General features: G+C 34.4%; 1 protein-coding gene across 3 annotated transcripts in view; it reads right to left on the reverse strand.

Moving 5' to 3' along the window:
* The window catches only part of CNTLN (centlein), a 187,176-nt gene that overhangs the window by 49,075 nt on the left and 116,074 nt on the right, over nt 1-22,027 (reverse strand). For all 3 annotated transcript variants that reach the window (XM_052701101.1, XM_052701102.1, XM_052701103.1), the window contains 5 exons: nt 18,645-18,736; nt 15,267-15,787; nt 12,512-12,686; nt 10,062-10,155; nt 9,165-9,388 (listed from right to left, as the gene is read on the reverse strand). In XM_052701101.1, coding sequence (XP_052557061.1) covers nt 9,165-9,388; nt 10,062-10,155; nt 12,512-12,686; nt 15,267-15,787; nt 18,645-18,736 — 1,106 coding nt within the window. The remainder of the gene's footprint in view (nt 1-9,164; nt 9,389-10,061; nt 10,156-12,511; nt 12,687-15,266; nt 15,788-18,644; nt 18,737-22,027) is intronic.

Genomic DNA, 22,027 nt, shown 5'->3' on the forward strand with positions numbered 1-22,027 from the left:
CCTATATGAAATATGGTTAAGATCACTAAAGAATATTAATTGCTTTGGCAGAGGGACACACAATATAAATGGGTATGCTTGTAAGATTTTTATTTACTTTCAGTTTCTACAGCCATTTTCATAATCCCATGGTCATTCTCCCTCAATTTGTTAGGTAATCCACCTTTTCATAACAGGAATAAAACTGTATCTTCATGATTCATATTACATACATTTACCCTTATTAACCATACTGAGCACCCTACTTTCCCCACCTTATGCTCCCTATCTGCCCAGTGACAGAAATTTATTTAATTATGTCAGAAACAAAGGAATAGGAAGCAAGGAAAGAGGATGTATTAGGAGGAAAGAGAATAATCAACTTGTCATTTAATATTCACAATACAAAGAACTGCAGAATTATTCTCCCAAATTCTTATGACTCCTGAAAATTTTTCATAAGAATACAATCAGGAAAATGTTTACCTAGCTCAGAAATGAGAGAAAGAATCAATTATTAAATAGAAATCTCTAATTAAACAGGCAGTTATATATATACAAATTCAGACTTCCATGGTTGCATATATGGCTGATAGAAACCAAGGCATCTATCTCTTCCCTTTTGGTAACACCCACAGAACAGTCTGGTGTATCAGAATACTAAACATTACAATACTAAACAATATTCAAAAAAAATGCAGCTTATCCTTTAAAGTAATTATTATTCTGTAATTTCAAAATGCAATGGAACACTGGGGGCAAGTGAGATCATAGCCTGAGTGGTGGTCAGTGTCTCAAAACTCAGATGGAAATCAGTGACAACTGGTTTCTCTCAGGGGTCTGTATTTGGGACAATTATTCTTTAATATCTTCATCAATGACATCAACAGTGAAATTGAATGCATTCTCAGCAAGTTTAAGGATGACCCCAAGCTGTAGGATGAAGTCAACACACTTGAAGGATAGGATGCCATTCACAGAGCCCTAGACAGGCTGCGTAGTGAGCCCACAGGAACCTCACAAGGATCAGCAAGTCCAAGTGCAAGGTCTCACACCTGGGTCATAGCAATCTCCACCATCAATACCAAATAGGGAACAAAAGGCTTGAACACAGCCCCGCCAAAAAGAATCTGGGAGTACTGGTGGATGCCAAACTGGACATGAGCCCTTGCATCCCAGAAAGCCAACCTTATCCTGGGCAGCACCAAAAGAAGTGCGGTTAGCAGTCAAGGGAGGTGATCCTGCCCCTCCACTCTGGACTGGTGAGACTTCCACCAGAATACTGTGTACAGATGTGGAGTCCTCAGCACAGGAGAGATGTGGAGCTGTTAAAATGCATCCAGAGGAGAGCAACAAAAATGATTCAACAAAAATGAAGGAATGAAACACCTCCCCCACGAGGACAGGCTGAGCGAGCTGGAGCTGTTCTGCCTGGAGAAGAGAAGGTCTGGGGAGACCTGAGAGCAGCCTTTCAGTATCTAAAGGTGGTCTGTAAGAATGAAGGGGACAGACTCTTTAGCAGGGTCTGTTGTGACAGGACAAGTGGAAATGGTTTCACACTAAAAGAAAGGATATTTAAACTGGACATATGGAAGAAATTTTTACAATAAGGGTGGTGAGGCATTGAAAGAAAGTTGACGAGAAATGTGGTGGATCAGCCATCCCTAAAGATGTTCAAAGTCAGACTGGACAGGGATGTAAGCTGATCTAGCTGTAGGTGTCCCTGTTCATTGTAGAGTTGGACTAGATGACCCCTAAGGGTTTCTTCCAACTGAAAAGATTCTGTGATTCTCTGATCTTATCATGGAGAGATTTTGATTCAAGACTAAGAGCTGAAAAAAAAATATTTTTCCCACAGTATGTATTCAACCTTGGAAATCTTGAATTTTGTAGAATACTTGGGAAATAACAAATCATTAAAGTGATTAGTAAGTAAAATTCCTATTTAATATTGACTGTTAATAATAATTAACGATTTATGGGAAATCCAATGAACAAGTCTAACTTGCAACCCAAACTGTTTTTTTCCATAACAATCTGCAAGACTACCAGAGCTTAAATGCAATCTCCTCTCTACAAATAATTCCCAAATCAGTGTTGGGTTTTTTGTTTGTTTGTTTGTTTTTTTTGTTTTTATGAGAATTCACAATGTATAAATATTATCAGACAAAAAGCATATGCAATCCACAGAACTTCATACCACAGAGCAGGTTTGAGAACCAAATCCAGCTCAGTGGTCAGCTTTAATTACCTGAGCAGATCACACTGAATTCAGAGAAGATATTTTTATAATGAATACCTATACGGAATCCCAGAATAGTTGCGGTTTTCCATTGACTTCTCATTTCAAATACAAAGAAAAATTTATATCTTATTACAGAAAAAATGATTTGTTAGGAATTTGTTCTCTTTTTTCTAAAGTTGAAAACATAGGCAATTGACTTCACCAGAGTTGAAGTAAAAACAAGAATACTTTTAAGAACACAAAAAGATGAACGTCTTATAAAACTGAAACATTCAAAATAATTTGGATACTAAGTGCTTTATTAGATACATGCTACCTATAAAGCTCAACAGCAAAAGGGTGAAAATCATGATGTTAAAGTTATGAGAAGTCATCAAGAACAGGAGTTATACTAAAATGTACAGAATGCAGCAAACTGTAGGAATAAGCACTGGGGGTCTTAACATTTTAGTATAACTTAGAAGAACTTAGTAACAAAAGGAGGACAAAAACAAATCTCATGAAATTCTATTAGCTGAACTTCATTAGGTGTGTTACTTAGGAAAATTTGTGGGTAAAAAAATGCAAATGCAGTTCCATTTTTTTGTCTAATAATAAGAAAGACTTCACAAGGAAAGGCTGATCAAATCACATGAAGGTGAAGAAAATTAAGCTCCATATCACTTAAATCAATAAAGTAAAAATTACAATATCTCTTCTAGTGTTTACTGTTATATTCATAAAAATATATGCTACCTTATTATGCTATCAGATATAAATAGATTAGATGGGATAATAGATATGTGTACTATCTATCTGTGTAACATGGCAAGAACATGCTAATCCTTGTGATACAGATTTGTTCTTTTATTATGGAAACATGATTTTTAAAATTTCTACATGCTATGGTAAATACACATTGATTTTAACTAAATCCTAAGAACTTCTTGTAGTCTCCACAATTTCTTTTTACAGTACATTCTTCCAGAATTTACCTATCTCTAAGTTATTTCATTTTGACAGCAATATAACACAACTTTCAGTTCCAGTTCATGCCAACTGTTCTCTTTAATTTATGAATGAGACACGTTTCCTACATGCAATGTTCTTCAACTGTTATTCATCAATAATTCAAAAGGTTTATTGTAATTTTTCTTCAGAGATCAATAGAAGTGTAGAAGGTATTTTGCTTTAATTTTGTTTTGTAATGAAAGCACAGTTTCATGATAAATATATTTCAGAAAGTAGTTCTTTAAAGGAACCAACCTGAAAATACTCCACATTTTCAATGCAACAAATAACAAAAATATTTCTTGGTGTATACACATTTTAAAACTTCAGCCACACTCATTTTAACATTTGAAAATTTCTCATTTTATTTCTAAGTCAACTTCCCTGATAGAGAAGAACTTTGAGAACTGTTTCATAACAATGGCAATTAGTGGTTTATCAGAGAAAAAATTCTCCACTCAGTAACTGAGAATTTGAACAAATACATTTAACTAGCCAATCACAGAATCATAGAATATTATGAGTTGGAAGGGATCCACAAGGATCTTCAAGTTTGCCTTTTTTTCATTCCCAGCAGAAATTTGGACTAGGAATTGGAAGAAATAAATTCTAGTCTCACAGAATCACAGAGCATTATAAATCTGACATCCTAGCCTGATTTTCAATTTATTAGGCTCAGAAAAAACTCTAACAAGTCTTAATGTCACTCTTAATTATGTATGTGTTTTCTCTGTGTACTCAATTCTAAGCCTTGGGTCCAAGGTCCAGACCTTGAATCTAAATTCTATAAAATAAAATATATAAAAAATTACAGATGTTTTTCTTCTACCTATAGGCAGCGTTGTTTAAATCTGGAACTCTCTAGCGAGACCAGAAAAACAGGCTTTCTCTTAAGAATATATAAATTGGGGTTTGTTTTGAGTTTAGAACTCAACAGTGTGTTGAGTTTAGAACAGTGAGATTTCTTCTACACATTCATGCAAAATGATAACAGCATTATGGCCTTAGAATTGAAATAAACATAGCATTTATATCCAAGAAAGTTTAGAGAAGACAGCAGTTTCATACTGGCCCACAACATTAGATTATATTTACAGACCATAGACAGCACAGGCAATATATCCTGCTTTATCACTGCAGTCAGGAAGGGATAATCTGTACAATTCTACATAAGCAAAGGAAGGAGAAATCACTTTTCTCCTGACATTTTTGAGAACAAATCTTTCTAAAATCAGCTTCATAGGGTTATTTTATCCCTTTACTGCAGCCAGTGCCCAAATTGGATGGCTGTGACGTGACTTTGCTCTGAGATTTAACAAAGCTATTATGTAAGTATATTTAGTTTTTTCATTCTTATTTCTTTCAGTCTTTTACAATATGAAGTCATTAGGGCAGGACTATCTGTAGTTTTGTGTAGTTTTATTTTTAATGACTTTTCAGTGTAATAGCAAGTCAGAATTGCTACATGTACTAACGGAGTCATTGTAAACTCCCAGCTTACCTGAAAAAGTTACCACTTACTTAAAAAGTTCAAAATTGTAAAATCTTCTAAAAATTTTATAAATTTGTATCATTTTGATATTCTGTATGTACAAATACTATTACCCAATGCACGTCATGAAAACTAAATTTTTAAGCCACTGAAGGAAAAAAATTCATTTAACTCAGAAATAAATGACAATGAATACATAAGCTTTTCCATGAATTTAAGAGTGAGGAAGTTCCAAAAGCAGTTTAGACTTACTACTATATATACATATATATTTAAATCAGCTTGTACTTTCAAGCATATTGCTAAGATCTAGAAATTCCTAAAATTTAAGGAAAGTATAGACATGCAAAAGTTGCTACAGAAACAAGCAACAAATGTAAAGAGTGAAAATCTACTCATGAAAACTAAAATGGAAGTGAGAACTTTACGTAAACAGTAGTTAAATCAGTAATTTATCATGCATCTAAATTCATCATCAATTTCTTTTTGTTTCAGCATAATTGAAAATAATGCTAAATTGGTTATTACTCATATTTGAATACCGTAAGAAGACTGAAGCTACAGTGCTAAATTGAGTTGTTCTATGACAAACTGTGCAGTAAACAACAGTCAAGAGAATACACAGAGACACAAAAACACTTTAAAAATAAAAATGCTTTTTCTTGTCCTTTTCTCCTTTTCATGATTATATGTCTGTGCTTGAGATAATCCAGCAGATCAATGTGTCTTAAAAGCAAAAAATTGCATATGAAAAGCTTAGTAAGAACTTGGGAGAAAGATATGTTCCCTCAAAATTCAAAGAGAACAGAAAATTGAATGGCCAAATTAAATTTTCAAGAGATTTTTATAATGCTTTCACAAAAAATCCCTTGGCTGAGCTGCACCTAAAATGCACAGATGCTTCTAAAATACCAAATCAGTGAAGTTGCACATCTGCAAGAATGCATCTGAAAAATTTTACTTAAACCCTGACTTTATCTTCTCCAAAGGATCTGTCAGCTGACTAGTTGATGCATTCCTGTCCTTCAAGATCCAAGTTTCCTTGTGAAGCAGTCTTATACATGCACTTTACAAATGTCTATGGCATTCCATTAAGGGATGTATTTTCTGTGTCTTCATCTAAGAAAGCCAGAACTGATGCAAAAGATCTTTTCAGCAAAGACCTGAGAGAGGCCACAACATCAGTAAGATAAGCGCTAATGGCAACCCGCGTATGATCTTCCTTTCTTATTCTATACATTCAGTCTGAACTTTTGTGACAAAAGCGATAACTACTGTATAAAATTAATTAGTACTGCTCTGCTATAAGCAGTAAATACAGAATCACAGAATCACAGAATGGCCAGGGTTGGAAGGCACCTGAAGGATCATGAATCTCCAACCCCCCTGCCACATGCAGGGCCACCAACCTCCACATTTAATACTAGACCATTAAATATACTTAAAAAAAACACAAAAACAAAAACAAAAAAAAACAGTCACTTCATGATAGAAGTGAATAAAGGGGGGGAATAATTCTTTTTGAAAAGAAAAAATCCTGGATTTTTCCAACAACTCTTCTCTGATGCTTTACTAAGAAAGTAAGGAAATGCTAAATCCCTTTGCTTCTACATTAAGTATCGGCTCCAGCTGTGATTTCTATATACTGATTGCAAAATGTAACTACTGTACTTCTGAACAGACGGTCTTAACTCAGTGTTGATGTGAATCCTTGGAGAATGCAAGCTTTGATTCTTACATGTGCAGACACTTGAAAGTCATTTTGCACAAATATGCATAGAATTGCTTTTGCAGAAATAAAACAAAGAAAGAAGTTTACATTACTGCAGAGACTGTAAGGCTAAAAAAAAAAAAAACAAAACAAAACAAAACAAAACAAAACAAAACTCTTTCCCCTCCCCCCCCCCCCCCCCAAAAAAAAACAACAACCAAACAAACACAAAAAAAAACACAAAAAAACAAACCCGTTGAAATTTAGTATTCCTAAGTCTAAGGAACAGAAAAACAGATGTAAACATGTATCTGTGTGCAGATCTTCGAGAAAAATACACAGAACAATATATGTACATATATTCAGAAAATCAACAGATGCCAGACAGCTCTTAGGTTGTATCAACTGTAAAATGTTTCAGAATGAACATCTGGAACGTTTAAATCTTAAATCCAGAGCTGATCTTCTAGCATTAGATTCTCTGGGGATTACAACGAAGAACTGAGTGCACAAACATCTGCCCTTGCCTCCAAATGGATTTATTTTCTTAGCTAAATTCAGGTCACATGACATCTTGTTCAAGTCCATGACATCAGTGGTTACAGTTGCTAAATTGCTACAGTTACCTTAGCCAAGCATTGCCAGATCACCACTGATAAAAAATTACTCAAGATCAAGATTAATTATAGAACTTTATATATGCATGATTGTTTGTTTGATTCTAAGTGTCTAATCATCTCCCCGAACCCAGACATTGCCTAAATCTTTTACTTCTCAGTTTGTTCCTTTTTTTTTTTTCCTTCTATCTACGTAACAGTTCCAGAATCTAAAGTCAAAAAGAGCACTGATAAGAAATAACGACAAAACTATTACTCTTGGAAAACATGCTTTTAAAAATATCATTTCCACTGCCAGAACTTAAAACTTCTCTGTAGTATTATGACTCTAAAAAACCCTCACAAATATCTGCTTTACAATCACTTCATCTGTATGAATCATGGTTCTCTCTAAAACATGCATGTGCCCTGCAGTGACTGTGTAGGTTCCTTACCTCCGTAATTTTCACTTGGCAAGTAGCCTAAGCCTCTGCTTTAAATTTCCCACTTGGTAGCACTAGTATGGCACCTGAAGAGTAATTAGTTATAAGAAAGGGAATTTGAATTGGTTGCTGAGAAGGAAAAAAAAGTGCATGCATAATAAAGATTTTTCCTTGAGTACCTGCAGCACCATCTATTTATTTTTGCTTAGAATGCACCACCCTTTAAATAGACCGTTGACTGATCTCCTCTTTTTTTTTGAAACTTTCCAAAAGAACAAAGTTAAATAAAACTGGTTTCCAAGACTACACTATTTCACTTGGAGTCAGTCTTTTACATTACAGTTATACTTATTTTCGTGCAAATTCTGCCTTTTTTAAAAAAAAAAAAAAACACGTTTTTTATAATTACCTTTCCTTTCCTTTTTTTTTTTTTTTTTAATTTTATTTTCCACATTGTTCTCCCACAGACACCTGATGGGTAGTCATCCAGGAAGGCAAATCAAGAAGATGCCTGAGCAAGTAGAATATTCTACCTCAATTACTCATAGAACTCTGTAAAGTTTATACTGCCCATGAAACTTTACATTATTGTACTTTTTGCCAGACAGGCAGATCTCCATTGGTCCCAATGACCTTCAAGACTATTTTTGAAGAAATCATTACATGTATACAGTTATGCAAAATGAGTAACATAAATGAGATTTCTCCTTCTCTAGAAATTAGCAGTTCCCCAGCACTAAGAAAGTGAAAAGTGCTGCTCCTGATACTGTTTCTGCCTTCTGCGCAAAGAGAGAAATGGAGAGAAGTTTGAGGGGGAGGGGATTTGATTTCTTTTTTAATGTCTGCCTCCTTCCAGCAAGTCCATCTGTTGTAGCACAATAATTCTGGAAGCAGGATGTGTGTGTGACCAACAGGAGACAATTACTGCAAAAGTGTTTGTTGATTCAGCTCTATAAAGGGCAGGCCAATCACTACAGTACAAGTAGAAAAGAATTCCAGCTGAGGCGCTGCATATAGATTAACACAAAATACATATATAAAAATGAGAATGGGGAAAAGGAGTGATAGTATGGGAAAAGATTAACAAGAAATGAAGACTGAAGTAAAGAAAGAAGCTGTAATTTTTGGGACTGTTAAACAAATAGTTTTACAGTCTCTGTCTTCATAAATCATATTCTGACAGTCTCTGTCTTCATAAATCATATTCCACCTTGACAGAGAGAGCTAGGTTTAAACAGACATGGAATTGGTTTGAGTGTCCTCTGGAAGAAAACTCTAGTTGCATTAACCATTCTATTCCTAGGGAATATGAACGCAAGTGCTTTCTCTAGAAATGACATTTCTTTATAGAACAGTGGCTCATAGTATTAAATTCTCATGAAAGTTCCCACATCACAAGACGAAATGGAAATCCTCTTCACCATTACAATACAGGTAGAGTATCAAAGGGAAAAACACTTCTTCTCCAGAAGGGCTAATAGACTGGGTTAATAAAGTATAAGCAAAGTAAAAAGGATGTAAAGTGTACAAGGTCTCAGTACCATTTGTACATAATAAACGATTCAGAATCTCATATAAAACATGCTGTTTTGTAACTCTTCATAATTTTGATCATAGTAAATTAAGAAACAAGTAATGTTACCAAAATTCCACAAAATAACAGAATTAAACCGAACATCTTAAGACACCATAATGAAATGGACTTTACCTGTATGGTCAATTTACTACTTTGTAGTCTCTGACCAGCCAAACGTAGCTGAGTTGTTAGTTTTTCATTTGTTTCTTTAAATTCCTTCACAGAAGATACTGCTGTCTGTTTTTCATTCAGTAAAACACCTATCTGCTGCTGCAACGACTTAATTGTTTCCTGAAGTAGAGTAACAGAATAGCCTTGTTTCTGGAAAACGATGTTTCTGCTTTTCATTCTGCTCACTAAACAGAAAACGGCATGTTACTAAACCGACACAGATACTGAACCATGATAGATAGGATGATTTTTGGCTTTTCTCTAGCCCTTCAAAACTCTATTCTAGCTGCTAAATTTTTTTCTAGGATACTATATTCAATATTTCTCAGTAGGTGAACTGAGAAATTAATTCAGATAACCCAATAAATGCTTGATGCTCTTTTTCTAAAGTGCCAACTCTGCAAATTCCACATGGACTTGAAAGTTAAATGGCTCTAGTCTCTGAATGATAATACCAGAAATAAAGACTTTACTATTTTGTAGACAGGTTTGTTTTATTTTTTTTTTAAAGTTTGATCCAAAATGCAGTTCAATATTTTCCATGGTTGTGCTGGACAAAGGGCAAGCTAGAGCAAAACACAGTGAAAAGCTTTACTTTAATCAATAGATTCAATAGGTAGGAGCTAGGAAAATAGAAAATATCTTAATTGTGATAAAAGATGTTGCTTAACAGACATGTTCTGTAAGATCATTTCCTTTTAAAATAATGATTTAGAAATATATTCCTGCTAATTTAAACAAGCAAATCTTGCATATAAATTGAGCCTCTGCAACATAATGGAAGAAGTTTCAAAATACTTGGCAGAAATTTTCGTCAAGATTATTTATAAACTTTCCAAAAATATATAGTATTCCTACCTTTCCTTAGAAATGATGGATAAGCTGTTATGACATAGTGGATCTTCCTCTTCTTGGACTGTAACTTTTCTAGATCTTTTTTCTGTAAATGGCTCTAAACAAAAAACAGAAAGCATGTGTCTTAGCAGTACTTCCATATGACAAATAACAATTCCAAAGTTTTCAGGTTTGAATTAAAACAGCAAAAAATTATTATCAAAAACACAAAAAAATCTTGAATTATAATTACAGTTAGTATCGGTTTTCCAATACCAGTCCACAGAGTACAGATTTCTGTCTTTCCATTAGATGTAGCAAAAATAACAAACTGTTACAGGTAGATAATTATTCTTCCCCAAGAATCCTCATGGAGAAAAACTGAGCGTCTGACAAAGGTATCCTGGGGTGCTTTTCAAAGAGTGTTACAGCAGGACAAGGGAGGTGATTCTCCCCCTCTGCTCTGTCCCGGTGAGATCACATCTGGAATACAGTGTCCAGTTCTGGGCTTCTCAGATCAAGAACAGCAATGATCTTCTAGAGAGAAGCAAAGGCACAAAGATGATAAAAGGTCTGAAGCATTTCCTATTTGAGGAAAGGCTTAGGGACCTGGGATTGTTCAATCTGGAGACGGGAACACTGAGAGGAGACCTCATCACTGATTACCACTAACTAAACGTAGGAGAGAAGTTGAAAAGGCTAGGTACTTTTCAGAGGCATGCAGTGAAAGAACTAGAGAAAATGGGCAGTGTTCCATACAAACATGGGGAAGATCTTTACTGTGAGGATGACAGAGCACTGAAACAGGCTGCTCAGAGAGATTGTGGAGATATTAACAGCTGTCTAGACTCTCTCCTGTGCAACCTACTGTAGGGAACCGATATTAGCAGGGGAGTTGGACTTGATCTCCAGAGGCACCTTCCAACCTCTACAATTCTCTCATTCTGTGATTTACCAGATTTTGCATCTGAGGCTTTTCTAGCTTCTCTTTGTGTGAAAATACCATTATGCAACTGGAGTGTCCCCCTCAAAAGTTTTTTAAGATTTTTATTATTATTTTTGCTGTTTGGAATACTGGTAAAACCTGCTATACTGCAAAGAAAACCAACCTTTCTGACTGTTTTGCAATGCCATCTTGTATACTTTTACAACAAGACACATTTTCAGATGAATTTCCAGTGAAGCATATACTTCTACTTAGCATTCCTACTTCTTATGAATGCTCAAAATTCCCTAGCTTGCTAAGTAAACGTATCAGAGTATTTCTGTTTATTGTTTCCAATTGGAACAGAACAAGTGCATTGCAGGCAAAAAGGAAAGACAGTCGAGAAAGTCCAGAGTCAGCTGAATGCCTCATCTTATATATCCTCAGAAAGGAATGGCAGGAGATAATGGGAGCAGCACACACTGTCAAGAGTTTCACAAATATCCTGTGCATGTGCTCATAGTGTGTATTCCATACCAAAACAGTTGTGGAGAATTTTCCAGCTTTTTTTGGCAAAACAATGGATCTTCTGGTAGAAACATTAAACCAAAATATATAACAAGACCAGAAATTTTGTATTTATTTTAAGACTTTAGAGAACAAGAAAAGGAAATGTGTTTTCAAACTCCTCAAACAGTTATTTCACTGTACATAACAGAATTTCAAGGCAGTTTTCAAGCAGCACCAAGTTACTTAGTGCTTTAGTGCTGTTTCTTAACCTAATTAATAATAATGTCTACTTGTATTTTAAACTCTATGATGCAAAGTGATTTCTTTGGGCAAACACAGGAGAGGAAAAGTAGTCTAGACATTGCTCAGAAGTCCAAAAATGAGTCATCTATTATGGATTGTAAAGAGCATCTGAAGACCTGAGAAACAACCAGCTGTCCCCATTCTGGGAGAAAACAGTACATGGATATTAGGAATAAGACAAGTGGTTCAAATCTCCAAAATAAATGTAAATGAGCTAAGTGAAAGCTAAAAGCATACTTTTCTTTTGACAGAATCACCTGGACAGACTAAGAGCCAAAACAATCCAAAATGGAAATAACACTTTCTAGTCACCGAATGAACTGAAAAGTAGTAATGCTTGACTAGTCAACACATCATTTTACTAGTGAGCAAATGGAGATATTCTTTGTTATGGACTGTGTCACTCAGATAAATTCTATGGTTTATCCAAACGAGAAATAGTTAAATGGAATGACTATGGCATTCTTTGTCTGGACTGTGAGACAGTAGGACTAACCTACAGTAGGTTTACATTTTTTAAACAGCTTTTGCACTCCAATGTATCTTTCAAATACTTTGCAGACTAATTGTTCAGAAAATATTCTAAATGACAATAAAGCTCTACCTAACCACTGAATACCTGAAAGAAGATTTTCTTCCCAGATTACAAGAGCCAAATTAATTAAAACGAGGACAGCAGTCATAATATAAACTATTAAATTTCAAGATGCTGCACTAGAGAACAAAATATATATACCTTCTTCTTGTAGCGCTGGCTTTTGCCTTCTAAACGTGCAGTGTTGCAGGGCTTTTTGCCATCTTGTATTTGCTTTTTTCCCTGTTGTTTATTTCTGTCTGGTAACAGATCAATATCCTGCACTATCTTCATAGTCACTGCTTCCAGACTCTCAGGAGTTGGTATTTCAGAGTCACTAAAACAGCACATGAGGGAAAACAAAACAAAACAAAGCTAAGCATCAGCAATTCCTTTTAAAAGTTCCAAATAGCCAATAAGCAAGCATACAGAAAATACTACAGGCAAGAAAGAAGAGAAAGTACTATAAAATCGAAAGAGTACTAACGTGACTTATTCAGCAGATATTTACAAGTACAATAAAAAAGAAATCTCTGAAATTGTTTTCTCATCTCTGACAGTCCCTTCTGTCAAATGGAATTTCAGTATACGAGTAGAGTTCCTGGACATCATTCACAGAAGTGACAGACTTGAAAAACTGTCACTTAATAGTCACTTAATAGTGCTTCTTGACTGTGAATGGCTTACACAGATACATTAAGTGTCCTCTGCATTTCCATATTCAATAGGAAGTAAAAGAAATGCACTATACTTAGTAACAATTTGTTTCAATTTATTTGTACTTTTGATGGAGTCGAGCTCATAAACAACACTTCAGTGAAAATTCTAATATCCCTTTTGTAGCACTTTTAAATTCTACACAATTTAGTATTTATGACACACAAATTGCATGTCATAGATAGGAACTGGGTGTAAAAACTACGTTCAACTACAAACTTTTCATTTTTCCCTTCAATTTATGATTTGATGTCAAAATATCAACACACTTTTAATTTCCAGTTGTTCATAGCCTTGCCCCAGATAATCATTTTTTTTTTCTAAATCAGTTCAGTCTACTTTAAAATGTAAATCTTGAAATATCACCTTCTGTACCATCAGTGGTTCTTTATCACCATTTGTGCAAACCATTTGTGAAGGAAACATCTGACTACAGCAATTTTGTTAATTATTAAATCAAGACATTTAAAGAGACTGAGTTCAGACTCTTAAAGACAACTGACTTCACAAAGTTCCATCATCATAAAAATCAATGATTGGAGATGGATAGTACTTAACCAGACAGAAGGCCTGAAATTCAGAAGAGTTTATACAGGAACACCATGCCCACCAAATCCTGTGCTGACAGACTGGCATTTCTATTGATTGGTAAGAACAGAAACCAATGTAATCTGTGCCATAGCAGAGATATGTTTCTAAGTGTGTGCATGATTTTCTCATCTGAATTCTTCCAAATAATAGTTTACTTAGACAGCAAAATGACTTAAATTTATAAATTCAGAGTCACTGTCTGACATACCACTGGCATAGAATAGCATATATTAAAACCAAGAACAAGCTAGATAAGAAATCTCCCTTGGTTTCTGAACATGACACCTTGAAATACCTCCTTCAAAAATGCTCACTCTTTTATGTCACAAATTTCCTAACCTGATATTTATATATCACATTAGAATATATAGGTATAAATATACTAAGGATAAAGGAATATAAGTATAAAGGAATTTATGAGTACAATTAATTTGCACTTCAAACTCAACTTGAAATGGCAAATTTTTTTTGAACTTTGTCATAAAAAGCAAAACATGCTAAGCTGAATAAAATTTCATTAATTGTAATGAAATTGTAAGTAAAAACACATTTCAATAAAATCAGATCTCCAATATTAAACGGAAAAACAAATTGGTACCGATGTTAGCAACAGGCAAATTAGATTGTATTTAACTTCTCTTTTGAGATACTGTATTTGGGAGCCCCTATTTTGCATAGGAAAAGACAGCAGAAGGTAATTCATTTGCCATTGCTGACTTGCTCCATATGACATATAAAGGTTATCATGAAAGCTACAAAGAAGACTCCATGTTCTTTACTGCTTCTCGATATTTTGGGGTAAGTACAGACTCGAGAAATTTCTTTCGGTGTCTCCTACTATTAAGTACTGAAAGGTGAGATAACTGCTCACACAGGAGCTTACTGCAGCCTCATTTGTGTAGACACACAGAAGCAGAAGTAAAAATCATGAACATTTACAAATCTTGCCTGTGCAATTTTCAGAAAGCCCTGTGACTCATGGCTGAGACTCTAAGCAGTAACAATTACCTTTAAAGAACCAATTTTTAACTATGATTCAATTAAAGTTAGTACAATGACGGTGGATAAAACATACATGAAATAATTAGTGTGGATGGTTCTTAATTTAAAGGATGTTAAACAGCTTGTAGACATCTGCTAGCAAGCTGAAATGGGTCATTCAAAATTTATCTAACTAAATTAAGGGGAAAAAATGTTTCTCCTCCCGGGTTGGCATGTCACAAGATAACTAAACCGACTTAGTAGGCTTGCCTGGGAATCCTTAGCTGTCAGTGGTGAATATGCAAAGGGCCAGCAAATTAAATCAACCTGCCAAACTGTCAATTTCAAGCCTCATGACTGCATGAAAATAGCATCACTGGAAGAAATCAAGCATTGCCTTCTTTTGGGTTTCCTGGCACCTATTCAAATACTCATGCAGTTGTGGCTAATTTTGCATGCAAATTTCAGTCAATAAACTCAGAACAAGACCTCCCAAGATATTTCAAAGGATCTGACAGTATTTTTTTTGAATACCAAATCAACAGTAGTTGAAATTCAATCTCCATTTGCTAGTGCTTTACATATGCACAGTGTCCCCTCTACAGGGCTAAGTTAATGAGAGCTGTACCTGCTTTCACTCACATCCTCCCAGCCGTCCTTACGGAAGTTCTCAAATACATTACTCATAACCTTGATGGACTGTTTGAGAAAAGCTCCATGATGTCCCAAAGAGCTCTTTTTCTTGGCTGCTTTTAATTTAACCTTGGTGCCTGTTATCTTGCAATTACATTGCCCAGAGGTTGCCGCTGCTTTGGCTTCACCCAGCAAACACGTCAGCTCCTCCACTTGACTCAGCAAATCTTCATTTTCATTTCTCAACCTGTTAGCTTCTGCCACTTGCCTCTTCAAGGAAGCAGCTTCTTTTTCCCGATCACCAATCATTATCTGAAGTTCTGCATTGTCTTTTTTTATTTCATGAATCCTCTTAAGCAGTTTTTCCAGCTCTCTTTCTCTTGTGTCTGCATCTTCCCTTTCCAATTTTAAAGATGCTTTCAAATCATTTTTCTCCTTCAGCAAGTCCTTGTTTACTTCTTTCTGTTTCCTTATTGCCCTTTCAATAGTTCTACATCTTCTTTCTAGTTGTTCTACCTAGCAAAAACAATTTATGCATTCATAATGTGTTAACCTATCCAGTAGATACAATCCCATTCTAAAACATATTTACTATATGACAATAATATTATACTAAGCACAAGGACAAAAGCAATCTAAAGTACTTAATTTAAAAATGATTCTAACGTAGTGTAGATGAATACATTTTAGCTGCAATAATACAGCTGTTGAACAAAGGGCAGATGGTAAAAGAAGTTAAAATTCCAGGCAAAGTGACACAGAAGTTTAAATATGCTAATGAACTTTCCAGATGCATCTTAAGCTTGTTACTGATTTGGTTATACATACTAATTGAATTTAAATAAACATTTTAAGAAGGAAAACTATCTTGAAATACAGGCAACTTTGCACAAGCTATCTTAATCAACATGTTCTTTCCTGTGATATAAATATTCAAAATAAATATTAGTTTGATCTTTAAAAAAAAAAAAAAAAAGTATCATAGCAATAGATGTCAGAAGCTCAGTACTTAAAGAATACGAAGGCTGAAGTATATTTTCTATTCATAGGATGGAAAAAACAACCCCATGTTTACGGTCTTTTCAATTACAGTTTGCAGAAGCACGTTCTACCTAAAGGGAGAATGTATGTTTTGTTTCTGAAGCTCTTTGAAAACTGCACAGATTCAAAGCCATGAACAACAAGGTGATTCTCAAAGTTCTTTAGGACTATTTATCACTCAAACTAAGTCTCACAATTTCTAGAAATCAGAAGAGACTTTAATCTTAGCGATCCTAAAATAAACATTTACTCAAAAGATTTCCTCAAAAGCTTGCAAAGGCCATCAGAGTGAGATCTGTGCTCAATAATCATTTAGTCATTTTGAAGAAATATACTTATCTGTTTTTGCACAAGCTGCATCCCCATTCTTCCACTGGAGGAAATATCAGGTGCAGTACATTTTTAAGGAATTGAGAGAAAAAGACTATTTTTCAAGCAGCACATGGCTAATTCAGTTATTGATCTTGTAAATTACTGGCCAATCCTATCACTTCATTGTGCTACAAAATTTCAAAGCACTCCTGACATCTCACAGTGTAACTAAGCGACAGGACTGGCCAGTAATTTGCAAATATCAAAAGCATATTATTTCTCAAGAAATGCTGTATGTATTTATAAAGACTTTTTAGACAATGTGTTTAATTAAAGCCTAGAAAATTATTTATGAAGTGGATATGCATGGGTATATATTGTTGATATGGATATGATTCAGATAAATGAGAACTATCAATGTGGAGAGGGCAAAATCTGCTACCTAAACTATGTATGTATCTATGAATTTGATACTGAATTTATTTATAACTTCGATAACAGACGTTCCAATACACACACAGGTACAATGCTGTGTTCTTTGATAGAAATTTGTAGCATTCCCACAATGAATAGACTGTATCATGGTTACATAATCTTGCCAGGTGAAATGAGGAATATAAATATATTTTTTTCCAAATACTTCAACGGAATCAAGATTTATGATGAATTTCATAAATTTTCTTTTGCTCGCCATTGGTAAGCAATACTAGTACCTTTCTTCAACTATATTCCTAAACTGAGATTCTTCTATTGTTATTCTTAGTTCTTTAAAGAAACCTTTTGCACTCACTAGCACTTAAAGTCATGTATGACAAGTGCAAGAAAACAAACAATGAGTAGTTTCTATACTTATCCCTAAGGTACCACCATAATTCTGTATACCCATAGAGATAAAAATTATGTAGTACCTGGCAAATAAAATTATGGTTTTGAGATATAGATGATAACCAAGCATAAACTGTGTGACATTTCAGGTGGTAGCATTCAAATTATTTCAATTACTCACTCTACCTTAAGATAAATGAATGTGAGCACTTCCTATTCTGTGTGTTATTATTTTAACATGATGTTTGTCATTCAGTAATAACGAGATGACAGCCTTCATTGCCTGACCATATGGCAAGTGTTACAAGTATATGCAATCACATCATCTGCTGTAAATTACCATACTTCCTACAAGTTATTTCACAAATAAAACATAAATAGACATACCCAAACTGACATTTGAAATTATAGATTTGTGCTTATTTGATTTAAGCATGCTTTTAAAGATTTATAAGTAATAAAACAAATATTGTTTTGCAAACTGAGAAACTAAAGGTATAATACTGTTTGAAGGATGTCTTTTCCTTGCAGCAAACAAGACATATGGTAAAATACAAGTGAGCCCTCTTAAGTGAACACCTGTTAACATACTAAACTACTTGTGTATATTATAAATGTCAATACAAACAGCAACTAGTTAAGAACATCTTGCTAGCGTATGAAGTAGAACACGTAGAATGTTGAGCAGTAAAGATTAAATACACATATTTGCTAAGCCAAAGATTAAATTTATTTTTTGAAAAGTGATAAACACACATATTTAAAAATATTTGCAGGTGCAATGTTGTTCTAAATTTTATATAAAATAAGAAAAGAATTGATCACTATTATTCATCAGTTTTATTCTGTAGCAAGAGATTTGTGGAGATTAACATCCAATATCATATAAACTTAAATAATCAGCAAAAGAACTCAGGACGTTTGAACTTAGAATGGGTAAATTCTAAACACGTGCAACATTTAGATCATTTATTAGTTTTTAACATTTTAGCTCTAACAATTCTTTTAATTTACTATGCTTATCTCTCATGATATACACACAGTTAATTCAGTAGAATTAACTTTTGACATAATTTTGGAAATCCATATTTTTCAATTATAAAATGAAAATTGAGGCCTGAATGCATGGGTGCTAGCTTACATATATGACTCTTAAGTTAAAATCTAGATGTGCTTGGTGGGTTTGCTGTCTTACCTTCTGTAGCCTCTGATCTGAACTGGCTTCCACATTCTTCTTTGGAGTACTGTTCTTGATCTCATCATCTTCACTAAGCTTAAAAAGTAACCCTACCAGAAAAATAAATAAATAAATAAATATAAATATATAAAAATATGTATAAATAAATACATCTCTATCAGAGAATAAATAATACACTGTGACACCTACGATAACACTAAAACAATACCTAGACATTGTAAGAAAATCCATTCTTCTGCAATTATTTATAACATGGTCTATTTCTTGACAAGCCTTTTGGTCAGTTTCTAAAGAGTGACCTCTTTTCAAAGTGCTCTGTCACATAATTATGAATCTTTGCAGCATCACAGTATTTTTTTATTATTTTTTTTAAGAGTACAACCTTTTCAAAGGTACAATAGATCTGCAGGTTAAAGACGCTGTACTTTCATTCCCATTTTTATTCTTTTATAGACTATTCCCTCTATGCCTTAAAAGCAGAATTCATTGCCTTTTTATCTACACAGTCGCTATGAGTTTTGCTCTCTAGGTCTTGTCCCCTGCTAGGAGGATCAGAGTGATTGGTGAACAAAGCAAACAGTAACAGAATTAGGATGGATGAAAACTTTAAACTCCTTTTTTGATAAGTGAAAGATCATGTACTTCACCACATAAATCACACAAATCATTGGACTGTAATGCTGTGAATTCATAACAATTAGAAATTGATAGAAGTAATGAGAATAAAATTTACTCTATGCATCGCTCTCAGATATAGCTATGCACTTTAGGTACTAAAAATCCCACTAAAAGAATAATTTAAGAATTAATTATTCAACAGCATGGAAAGAAAAAGTTTGCTGGTACTTATATACAATAAATCAGAAGTAAAATATACTGCATTTAGATTTTGCTTAAAAGCTTACCATTCACAAATTTCTCACTACTTACAGAAAAAAAAAGCAATTATACATCTCAGAAGGAGTTTTTTTCTTAGAATATTAAAGATATTCAAGAACAAAAAAAAAAATAAAATAAATTCAACACTATAAAAAGAACATAATATTCACATTTCTTTTCTTCCCCCAAATTATTTTTAAGAATTAATCTTAAGGGATAAATATCTGTGTCATACAGTGAAAGTCTGCTTTAGAAGTATCATTTCAAACTACAAGCAGACACTGCAGGTCACTTAAAAACTTTTGATTTATAAACAAAGCAAGTGTAGAAGAAAACAGTGTTACTCTCTGTAGATTCACAATCCTCTTGATATAAACAGTGACTAACAAGTTTGTTAGAGTGAATTAGACCTTTCTTTTGTCTTTGGAACATGTCATGGCCAATTAATACTTCTGTATTCATGAAATAAATGGAGCACTATTCTAAAGATAATAAAAGCTGAAAAAGGTAAAACTATGCATCTGGGGAATATGTACCTTTACCTTGATATTAATATGTTAGTTCCCATGTTATTTCAGACTACAGTCCCCCAGCACAGTGGTACTGCATACATTTACAACATTCTCTAAGTAACACACAAAGATAATATGAACATGCTTTTCATCTTTTTCTAAATATTCACTCATTTGAATGTCTGTTGCAGCTTTTATATCAGCATTTACTGTAATTCACTGAAAAGAAAAATTATTTCCCACAGTCAAAGAAACTGATCAAAGCACACAAGGTGTTGTGTTTATTATGTGGATATATTAAAATACAATTTACAAAACTATCTATAAATAAACATATGATATGCATGAGAATAAAGATGACTACTGCAGAACAGACAGAAAAATCTGCACATGTTCAGTTTTACCATGGAAGTCGAAAGCAAAATACATTAAAGAAAAGGCAAATGTCACTGTAGCATAACCCCTTCTATCAAGGAGAAAATAAATGGCCTACACAGCCTTCTTCTCTCCCTCCTCTCCTTCTAATTGATACATATTTGTTCACAGGAATTGGTTAGGGAGGCAATGAAACAGTATTAGCTATAACTGTGTGTCTATCTAAAACAGCAGACAGATTCATCACATCAATCTATTCAGCAACACATGGGATCTACCCACCATTCTCCTACATTAAAAATTCCAAGTTATCCTCCAGGAAGACTCGTAAGTCATAAAACCCACAATCTTCAGTCACTAAATTACGATGGCCTTATGTAAGTAAACATATCCCACTGAGAAAACACAGTTAACTGCCAGCTTTGGAACATAACACTTAGCTTCTAATTAATAGCCACAAAATCTGATTATCAGGTAGTTTGACACCGCTGACAAATGGTATCTGAACTGTGATACTACTCTCCCTACTAATATTTGTGTAAATCCTTTTTACAGAGAAAAAAAATGTCCATTAAAAAAAAATAATAAATAGTGGCATGTAAGTTGTTCCAGAAGTAATGCCACCTATTTATTTCCACTGAAATTACAATAGCAGAATAACACTATTTGATAAAACAAATTTATAGCTACAAAGCACCACTATTAGCTATGTATATTCACCAGCAAAGAACAAGAGCCCGCATGCCATGCTCATAAAAATCTACATCAGTGGAGGTGATGTATTCTTTCACAGCTGCTATGAAGGCACTGTATCTAGGAAAATGTGCTCCACGCTCTTCAAACTGCTATGGGGCATGGCATTATGCTGCAACAAAAGATGTTCTTTGGCCTGACTCTGTAACTTTAAGCCTCCAGCTTAGTCACTGTCAGGACGTTTGGTCAGAGATAATGTTTGTCTGGGCTCCAGGAAATCCAGAAGGACCATCCCTTTCTTATCCATAAAGAAAGTGCACATCACTTTACCCACTAAGGACAGTGTCCCAAAATTTTTCTTCCATGAAGAATTCACTTGTCGCCACTCCACAGACGGTCATTTTGGCTCCAGTTTGTAGTGGTGACACCACACCTCGTTGCTGATGATGTGATGTAGGGAACTGTCACCTTCTGACTCGTACTGGTTCAATAGCTCCTGGCAATCTTGCATATAGTGTACTTTCCATTTCTATATGAGCATTCCTGGGATCCACCTGGTGCACACTTGGTGATATTCCAACATTTCCACCATCGTTTCCAACACAATGAAGCCAATATTCAGCTCCAGACACAGTTTGCTTGTTGTAATGTACCTGTTCACATCAATGAGTTGATTGAGATTCATTTTTTTGTATGACTATCAGCACAGCTGTCCAGAACATGGCTGCCACCTCTGCTGAAAGACACCACTGTGTTCACATCCACTGTTTGGTCTCCATAAACATTCAGCAAGCACTGATGAATGTCACTGGACATCATATTTTCCTTATGGAGGAAACTAATAACATACCATTGCTTCACATGCACTTCAATGTCAGCTGTCATTCTGTCAGACTGCCCTTCTGCAGCCACCCTACAGAT

The sequence above is a fragment of the Tympanuchus pallidicinctus genome, unplaced genomic scaffold, assembly GCF_026119805.1.
Source record: "Tympanuchus pallidicinctus isolate F22 unplaced genomic scaffold, pur_lepc_1.0 scaffold4, whole genome shotgun sequence".
Lineage (NCBI taxonomy): Eukaryota > Metazoa > Chordata > Aves > Galliformes > Phasianidae > Tympanuchus > Tympanuchus pallidicinctus.